Source organism: Genypterus blacodes, unplaced genomic scaffold, assembly GCF_046128005.1.
Source record: "Genypterus blacodes isolate CSIRO-AG114 ecotype Tasmania unplaced genomic scaffold, CSIRO-AGI_Gbla_v1 ptg000126l_1, whole genome shotgun sequence".
In the NCBI taxonomy this organism is placed as follows: domain Eukaryota; kingdom Metazoa; phylum Chordata; class Actinopteri; order Ophidiiformes; family Ophidiidae; genus Genypterus; species Genypterus blacodes.
The window spans coordinates 57,501-66,238 of NW_027466928.1; the positions used below are offsets into that span (position 1 = coordinate 57,501).

At 51.0% G+C, this 8,738-nt stretch overlaps 2 protein-coding genes across 3 annotated transcripts in view; one reads left to right on the top strand and one right to left on the bottom strand.

Moving 5' to 3' along the window:
* The window catches only part of nup160 (nucleoporin 160), a 12,855-nt gene extending 9,605 nt beyond the window's left edge, over positions 1 to 3,250 (top strand). The window contains exons 29-34 of the mRNA XM_076162652.1: positions 62 to 185; positions 523 to 624; positions 709 to 850; positions 964 to 1,089; positions 1,169 to 1,264; positions 1,607 to 3,250. Of these exons, the coding sequence (XP_076018767.1) occupies positions 62 to 185; positions 523 to 624; positions 709 to 850; positions 964 to 1,089; positions 1,169 to 1,264; positions 1,607 to 1,690 (674 nt within the window). The 3' untranslated portion in view covers positions 1,691 to 3,250. The remainder of the gene's footprint in view (positions 1 to 61; positions 186 to 522; positions 625 to 708; positions 851 to 963; positions 1,090 to 1,168; positions 1,265 to 1,606) is intronic.
* Positions 3,251 to 3,626: 376 nt separating this feature from the next.
* Positions 3,627 to 8,676, bottom strand: LOC143010372 (fibroblast growth factor receptor substrate 2-like). 2 transcript variants are annotated; one of them, XM_076162654.1, is made up of 7 exons: positions 8,246 to 8,676; positions 7,519 to 7,607; positions 7,341 to 7,432; positions 6,688 to 6,874; positions 6,129 to 6,272; positions 5,427 to 5,590; positions 3,627 to 5,243 (listed from the first exon to the last, which is right to left on the bottom strand). In XM_076162654.1, the coding sequence occupies exons 3-7, from the start codon at positions 7,404 to 7,406 to the stop codon at positions 4,137 to 4,139; spliced, it is 1,668 nt and encodes a 555-aa protein (XP_076018769.1). In that variant the 5' UTR covers positions 7,407 to 7,432; positions 7,519 to 7,607; positions 8,246 to 8,676; the 3' UTR covers positions 3,627 to 4,136. The 2 variants fall into 2 exon arrangements, with proteins under 2 accessions (XP_076018769.1, XP_076018768.1); XM_076162653.1 differs by having other exon boundaries at positions 7,519 to 7,620.
* Between the last annotated feature and the right edge of the window lie 62 nt (positions 8,677 to 8,738).

The following is an 8,738-nucleotide window of genomic DNA, read 5'->3' on the forward strand; positions in this document are numbered from 1 at the left end:
TTCCATTCCTTCCTAGAGTAGAATCATGAAGCCCTTTCCTCTTCCTCTCTGTTTCACTCAGGGAGTGCTTCTGCCGTGGAGATGGTGGCCCTGTTGGTCCAAACTGGACTGTTTGACTGTGCGCTGTCACTCTGCCAAACCTTCAGCCTCCCCCTGACCCCCGTCTTTGAGGGTCTGGCCTTCAAGTAAGTAAACAAACCCAGAACAGCCCACCTTCACTGGGCGGCTCGGGATGGTCCCTGGTTTGAATCCGGGCTCTTCCTAGAAAGCCTGTGGAAGTGCTGTTGAGCAAGACACTGCACCCCCTGTCTGCTCCTGGTGTGTAGGTTGGTTCCTGCATGCTTCACCCTGACACCAGGTGGAGGGGAGGAGAGTACAGAACTTCTCTCTGCTGTTGCATAAAGGCCCATGATGATGATGATGATGATGATGATGAAGGGTCTTGGAGACGTGTGGGGGGTGAAGCATGGCAAGGCTCAGCAGTCCAAAGTGATATAGTTGGTTGATTGTGTGTTTGTGTAGATGCATCAAGCTTCAGTACAGCGGCGAGGAGAGTCAGAACGAAGCCTGGAGCTGGCTCGCTGCCAACCAGCTGTCAACCGTCATCAACACCAAAGAGTCCAGGTGCTTCATCTCGATGAGGAACAGTGATTATGATTTATTATTGTGAGAAGATGGAGGCGTCCACTAACGTCTCCCTCTGCTCAGTGCTACAGATGAGGCGTGGCGTCTGCTGGCCTCGTACCTGGACAGGTATCCCTCCGCCAACGCCCAGCACCACCGCTGCGTCATCAGCAAGCTGATGTCACACGGCATCCCGCTGCCCGATTGGTTGGTCAACTCCTACAAGGTGACTGCAGAAGGAGCCTCCTCCCGTCCACAGAACAACTCGCTCGCTTGCACTCGCAGTTTATTTTCCCATCATGCTCTGAGCCGTCAGTAACGCGGTGTTGTGTGTCGCAGGGAGTGGACGCGGCCGCTCTGCTCCGCCTCTACCTGAACTACGACCTGCTGGAAGCGGCGGCCGAGCTGGTGCTGGAGTACGTGGACGCTCTGCTGGGGAAGGGACATCAGTACTTTGGAATCGAGGTACGTTAAAGAAAGCCGCTTCATTTGGCTCGGCGCTTATTGTGTCTTCAAACAATCTTAGTTTGGTTTTGTTTGGCAGAGGCCACTTTCAGCCACGGCCCAGTTAGTCTGGCTGCCCTACACGTCCATCGACCAGCTGCTGAGGGCCATGAACGAGACGCAGACCAACGCCAGTGTAAGTCAAACTAAAGATGACCTCCAGCTGTTTAACTGCCACTTAATTAGGCTAGAGGACTGTTCAAGAGAACTGCATGTTTTATATTGTATTCTAATAGAGAAAGCCTTCTCTTCATCATGTAGGTGTTTTGTAAATTAGTGTTGTTAACCAAAAGTACATTAATTACAATTCAGTTCATTTGTTGAGGAGGGATGGGATGATTGATGTGTGTGTGTGGTGTAAATGAGTCATGGGGCAGCAGCAGGGATCTGAACCCCTCACCCTCAGCAGCCCCACAGTGCCTTGCTCTACCTCCTCAGCCAACGTGTCCTCCCCCCCCCCCCCCCCCCCCCCGTTCAGGTCTACATCAAACTACGGGACAAACTGGACAGCTACCACAAGCTGGTGGATCAGACGTCCAGAAGGCGCCTCCGTGTCCGTTAGCGCATCGGCCCGAGACGCCGCCCGAAGCCTGGCCACGCGCTGGGTTACTGCAGTCAGACGCATCATCACAAACACTGTACCGCTCCATTCAAAGTGGCGTTTGCATTCGGCTCTGAAGTATGGTGTAAATATCAATCTGGTGTTCCTCAGGCTGGATGTATGTGGATTTGTTTTATAGGATATTGTAATAATCTTTTGTACCTTGCTTGCGATCTTTTACAGTTGTAAAATGTTATGGAATTAAAGTTTCCTTGCAAAATCCCTGAGAACAAAAAAATGGCATTGGACCTCTGCTCCCTTGATCTTAACAGATGAATAATGAAGACGATGTGAAGGTGAAGGTTTGTCCTTTGGTCCCCACCTGGCCTGTGACTGTTTCAACCTGCTGCTGTTAATAAATGCTGTGATTTAGAGAGAATGGTCACCATAAGGACTTTACACTGCAGTTACATCCTTTCTCTCAACTTAATGCCTTTGATTTCTGTCTGGTGTCAAATCTCTGACACAGGCTGAACACCGGACCTGAAGCCTGAAACTTCAAAGCTGCACAACGTTAAACTGAGCCCCCGAGTGGTCAGACTGTGGACTGCTGGACAAAGTGAGCGTTGTAAGCAACACACACTATAAATGTAAAGAGATACTTGGAGGCAAAACCACTGATCGGTCCTTCAGGGTGAGAGTGGGGAAGTTTAACATACAAGTAATGCTACTTGGTTTTTGAATCATTGCTTAACCCTCGTAATGTCCTCAGGGTCAAATTGACCCCGAGGACCATTCAATACCAAAATGTTGATAAAATGTGTTTTCTTTCATCAAATGGTCTGAAATTTATAGGGGTTGTTTGATACTATGCTCTTCATGATTAGAAGAAATTTGAAGTCATTTGATTGAATTCTGGGTGTTTTATTGAATTTTTAACTCCTTTGCTCCTGGGGTCAAAATGGTGCCGAAGCACAAAGTGATGTAATGAGGCAAAAAGTCACACCCTACTGCTCTCCAACACATTTTTTATGTTTGTGTGTGGTCAAGCAAGGGTTATTTAATAATGGCACAACAGGAGGTAAGGGCAGCATGCCATGCCAGGTCCAAAAACGTGCATTTTTTGGGTGCGGCAGAAGCCCACATCCCTGCCTTACTTTACCTACTTTTATGTAAACAAGAGCTATTGGCCCTAAATTCTAAAATTAAGGGAACATTTTGTGGTAATGGGTTGGAGTGGAGTTCGACTAAAGGTGTAACACAAAATTAATTGAAAATTTATACTTTGCTTCAAATAACAGTCAAACCATTTTGGGGTGAATTTGACCCCAGAGGACCTTAGGTGTTTGTATTTGCTCTCATTCAAAAAATTCAAAAACGGCACCCTCACTAAACTTTGACATATTCCACTCTGGTTCATGTCAAATAGTCAAGATCATATCAAATATTTCAACAAAAAAATGTACCCATTTTTTAAACTCGAATATAGGGTATCTCGAATGTAAACAAGACCTTTTGGCCCTAAATTCCAAAATAAATGGAAAAAATTGTGGTGATGCGTTGGACTGGAGTCAGACTAAAGCTGTGACACAAAAATAATTGAAAATTTACACTTTATGGTTGAGATAAGTCAAACAATTTGGGATCAATTTGTCCCCAGAGGGCCTTAGGTGTGTGTAAGACGGGAGGACATTACGAGGGTTAAGAACTAGTATTATCAATTTACGACAGCAATTCTTAATCTGCTTTCATGCTCTGGTTTTGACAATGGCCCCAGAATAGAACTTACTCTGAATCCACACTGCTTTGCCCCTAAAGGCTCATATCAGAAGTCTGGTTGATGCATCTGGACTTCCAGCCTCTGTGGCTCCTTTCAACGCACAGCCGTTAGGTGAGAAGCAGCCGTCAGCCAATCAGACGGCACAAAGGCATCACATCCACAAAGTACAAATAAAAACAGAGCAGACATTTATTGTGCCAGAATCTACTGTACATAGTCAGAAACATAATGTAGTGTACCATGTAATCCTTAGATACTGAAATTACAGCAGCATGTAGTGAATCATATAAAAAGGCTAAATGGAATGCTTTGTTCAGTAATACTGATTTGTACCATATAAGGAGAGGGAATGGGTGAGGAGGAGGAATGCAGTCCAGTCTTATTAACATAATAAACAACCCAAATGCACTGTAGAATGAGTGAAGGAAGAGAGGTATTATATTACCATAGGAATAAATTGGTATATGGCAAGTACCTATGTTTATTTTTTTTTGGTCTACCTGAATTCCTTTACAGGTAACCACACAAAGTCACTTTACTCATTTAAGACTTGTTCTCCTTGTGGAGTCTCTTATTTGCATCTCCAAAGTTTCCATTATGTGAATATAAAGACAGCACCCTTTGTGCCTGTGTATCCAACTTTAAAAAACAAAAAAACTCCTCAGGTTAATAGGCGAAGGTGCGAGGTCACACAGTGCTTTTGGTGGGCAGCTCTGTGCTGTTGTGCCGCGTTTTGCGCGACGTCCCGTCGTCGCGCGGTCGGGCCTTCTGCAGGTTGGACATGGCGGCGGTGCGCTCAATGTCAATGAGGGCGTAGAGCTCCGTCCGGCGTGTGGGCGTGGTGGGGGGCAGCGGAGAGGTGGGGGTGCGCGGGGTGTGGGGGTTGCTGCCGTCGGAGGCGCCCTTGTTTCCCGCCCCGGCGCTGTTGTCCATCTCCACCTCGATGTAGTTGAGAGTCTTGGGCGGCTCGGGGTGGCCGAGCAGCGGCGGCCTGCGGAAGTCAAAGTTGAAGATGGTGGGGCCTTCGACGCGGCGGCGGGCCGTGTCCGGCCGGTGGGCGCTGAGCGGCGCCGTCACGTTCTCCGTGTTGACGTAGTTGTGGGAGCACTCCAAGGCGGCGGACAGCGGGTGGGCCGACAGCGGGTGGGAGTAGGAGTGGTGCAGCAGGCTGTGGTGGTGGTGGTGGTGGTGGTGGTGGTGGTTGTAGCCGTTGAGGGAGGGCGTCTTCAGGCCGCCGCACCTGTTCTCCTCTTCCTCCGTGCTCGGCTTCCTGGCCTCCCACACAGGCGGCAGCGCCGGCAGGTTCTCATAGTCCAGCAGGGCCGTGCGGCGCTGGGCAGAGTTATTGACATTCTGAACGTCGGGGGTTAGAGGGGGCGGGCGATGGCGGCGGAGAGCCGAGGGGGGATTGGAGGAGGAGCCGTTGGAGTGTGTGTTGGCTGGCTCGGCCTCAGCGGGGGTCTCCTTGGCACTTTGCACAGTGTCCGTAATGGCGTTAGTCTCTTTTGGCTCCTCCCCCTCGCTCTCCTCCTGCTGCCGCTTCTCCTTCTCCTTGGCCATCAGCTGCCTCTGAACAGGGGTGGGTCCCAGAACAAAGCGTGCACCCTGGGGCTCCAGCAGCACCTGGGGCTCCGTCTGGGCGGGCAGGGCGGGGGGCTCCGTGCGGACCCTTGGAGGCGGAGGGGTCGGCGGGCACTGTGACTGGGGAGACCCTGGACTCTCCAGCGGGGTGGTGACAGTCAGGGGGCTGGGCTGCTCCTCCAGGAGCCCCGTGGTGTTGACGTAGGTGTGGACCTGCGTGAGGAAAACAACACGGCTCAGATCTTCATCTCCCTCACATGTTCTTCACTCTGATGCTTTGTTTTGACCGGCACCAAACACAACACACACTCATCAGGGTCAACATAAAACCTGTGCAGATAAAAGGTCTTAGCAACACAAAGTGAAGTAGTAACAGTGTGTTAGTGTGCAGCTTACTGCTTCATCAGCCACCAGCAGGGGGTGTGTAGACTCCTCCCCCACCGAGGGCAGACGGGTGCTGGCCACAGACGGGTGGCGGGTGGAAGGGTGAGACGGGGCCTCGCCCACAGAGGGGATTCTGGTCACGCCGTTTGGCACCGTGGGCACAGAGTATCCCAGAGCTACACACACACACACAAAGGGAAACACACTTCCATCAGCAGGAGGTAGCAGCGGGCTGTGAACACACTGCTTTGTGTTTCGTTCTCTGTGGTCCTCAAACTGTGGAACACGACATTGAATGACTTCAGTTGGAGCAAACAAGTGAATCGTTGTGATGCGTCCATAATATAAACGCTACAAAAGCTCAAAACAAACAAAAATGAAACCAAACTAAGGAGGGATGTAGGTCTCCTGGAATAAAGAGCAGAACTCAGACTGTCCACTGTGTGGCGCTGTGGCTCTGGGCAGACAGAGCTCCAGCCTCTAGAGTGGAGTGGAGCTCCTCTAAACAGGAAATAGAGCTTCACAGGGGGGGTAGAGCTGAAAACAGAGCTGGAGCTCTGCTCCACTGTGAGAAACCAGGAGAACTTCACCTATAAAGGTCCAATGAGCTCTGAAGCATTGATCACTGTGGAGGCATTATATGTGATGCTGACTGCCAGGGGGAGCAGAATAAAAGGAGCACACACACACGAGGAGGAGTGAGAGGGTGTGTACCTGCAGGAGTGTGCGGTGTGTGTGCCGCCTGGTGGTTGGGCTCCAGCACCGCCTCCTCCACCACACTGATGCTGTGGCTGTGCATCACCTCCTGCAGCATGTTGAAGATCTCCTCCGCCCGCGCACACTTGAAGGCAAAGATCCCTAAACACACAATAACACACAGTCAATGTCACTGAAAAGCCTTTTGCACACTCTGCTCTGTGAGTATCGAAACGAACACACACACACACACACACACACACACACACACACACACACACACACACACACACACACACACACACACACACACACACACACACACACACACACACACACACACACACACACACACACACACAAACACACACACACACACACACGACTGGAAAGAGCGAGCAGCAGACTGAAGGGAAACTCATCATTACAGGTTCATTTATGAATGTTTGACCCCAGACACACGTGTGTGTGTGTGTGTGTGTGTGTGTGTGTGTGTGTGTGTGTGTGTGTGTTAAAGAGGTCACTGAGGCTGTTTCCATGTAACCCATCAGGCAGACTTCATCATGTGACCTTGTACCTTGGCCTGTCTGACAGCGGCGGCCGCTCTCAAAGGAGAAGAGGTTGGAGTCGTAGCCGTAGCGGCGGAGGCACAGGTAGGGCCACCTGACATCGTCACGGCGATGCGTGTGGAGGACCAGCTCAGCCTCGGTCAGCTCCATCACTCCAGAGCCCAGCTCGTTCCCATCGTCGTCCACATTGATCACCTGGACACAAAACGTTACAAACACATGGAGGGAAGACCGACGGGTCAGAAAGGTTCACAGAGGAACTAAAGCCTGAACCATCGACAGGTGAGGTCAGCTGGGTTTCTGTCTGACTGCTAGAGCTGCAGAGTTCTGACACACAACCTTCATCCTTCACAGCCTCTGAGATGAGTCAGACACTAAGCACATTAGATCTTTACTGGGAAGAGTCCAGCCTTCTCCTTTGTCATTTCTACTTATAGGCAGAAGGAATCAGACGCCTGCTGCCCAGCCCCTCTGCCCCCAGCCCCTCTGCCCACAGAGTCACAGTGGACGCAGCAGTGGATCATAGAGATGTACGGATCTTTAAACACTACAGAAATATAATCAGCAGCGTGTGTGAAAGCTCCCAGCCACAGTCATTAGTGAATAATCCAGGGTGTGTGTGTGTGTGTGTGTGTGGAGGCAGGCCAAGACATGAACTCACCTTGAATTTGCTTTGATGATTATCTGGAATGGACTCTTTCTCTGGACAGCTTAAGCAGCTACCCATGGCTTCTTCAGAGCACCATCTGATGTCTGAGAGAGCAGGAGACAAGGACACAGTGAAGAGGAGCAGCAGAGGAGCCAAGCGTCAGCTGACACACTGCTGGAGGTTTGCTCACCTAGATCCTGCCACCACAACCCCCGGGCCCATCCTCACAGTCTGAGGGACACGCATGCTCTCTGGGCTCGGCCAACATGAACAGCAGCTCTGAGCAGAGATACTAGTGAGTGAAAACACACCACACTGTTTAAGTAACAAGTGGAACATTCAGAACTACACACTCATTCATCAAGTGGACTCTTAAACCAGCCCACACCCATCTGCTCCACCTGAGCTCCTTCACTCAGGACTCTGGGACCTCCTCAGGGATTTCACTCACTTTTAGTTTCACAATTCAACTCTGAAACCACAACATTTACTCTACACAACACAGAGTTTGTGACTCCAATATAACAAACAGCTGTTCACTGATCAGAGCTCTGATCTCCACATGTTCACCTACAGAGCCCATGGAAGGGTGTTTACCAACCACACACACACACACACACACACACACACACACTTACTCGCTTTAGTAACCTAGTTGGAGAAGTTTGCACAACAGACTATTGAGGCGGTTTCAGTTTAAGTAACTTGTTAACGAGCAGGCAGTTTGCTCCGCCGGGCCAATGTGTGTGTGAGTGGAACGGCAGCTAGTTAGCACGGAGCTAAGCTGACTGCTCTGTCGGTTGAATAAGCTAACAGCAGCTCTCGGCTAACTAGTTAGCTCGATGCTAGCGAACACACCGACGCACTCCGTCTCCCCCCGCGTCCCCGCGCCCGCAGGTCGGGGCAGGTATACTCACAGGGCGCCCTTAGTGTGTGGAATGATGGCATCCGAACTTTTCAGACCTCCAGGGAGTTCGGTGACCCGCTCAGAGTTGTGTGCAGTGACCCAGTCCGGCAGCTAGCTCGCAGCGTTAGCCCGCTGCTACACTCGCGCAGCCTCCATCTTTCCTCTGCGTTGCTAGAGCGCCAAAAAAACAATCACAACTTCTTTCAAAGGTCGCTAACACTCGAGTTAGCGCGAAGGAGACGACAAAAAGCGGACCGGGTCCATCGGCACTCCTCCGTGTTGGTCCAGAGAGCAGCGCGGGCCGCCCGGGAGCTCGTTCTCGCCCTGAAAAGCGACTTTGCTGGGCTTCGCTCCGTCTTTCTCCGCTAGCCTGCGGAGCTAAATCACTGCAACTCCGACAAACTTCCGAGAGTTCAGCCTCAATGTGGAGGAGCGGGGCCGCAGTGCGCATGCGCCAGGGAGGTCGGGACAGCAGCAGGCCTCAGAGGAGCAAAATGAAGAAG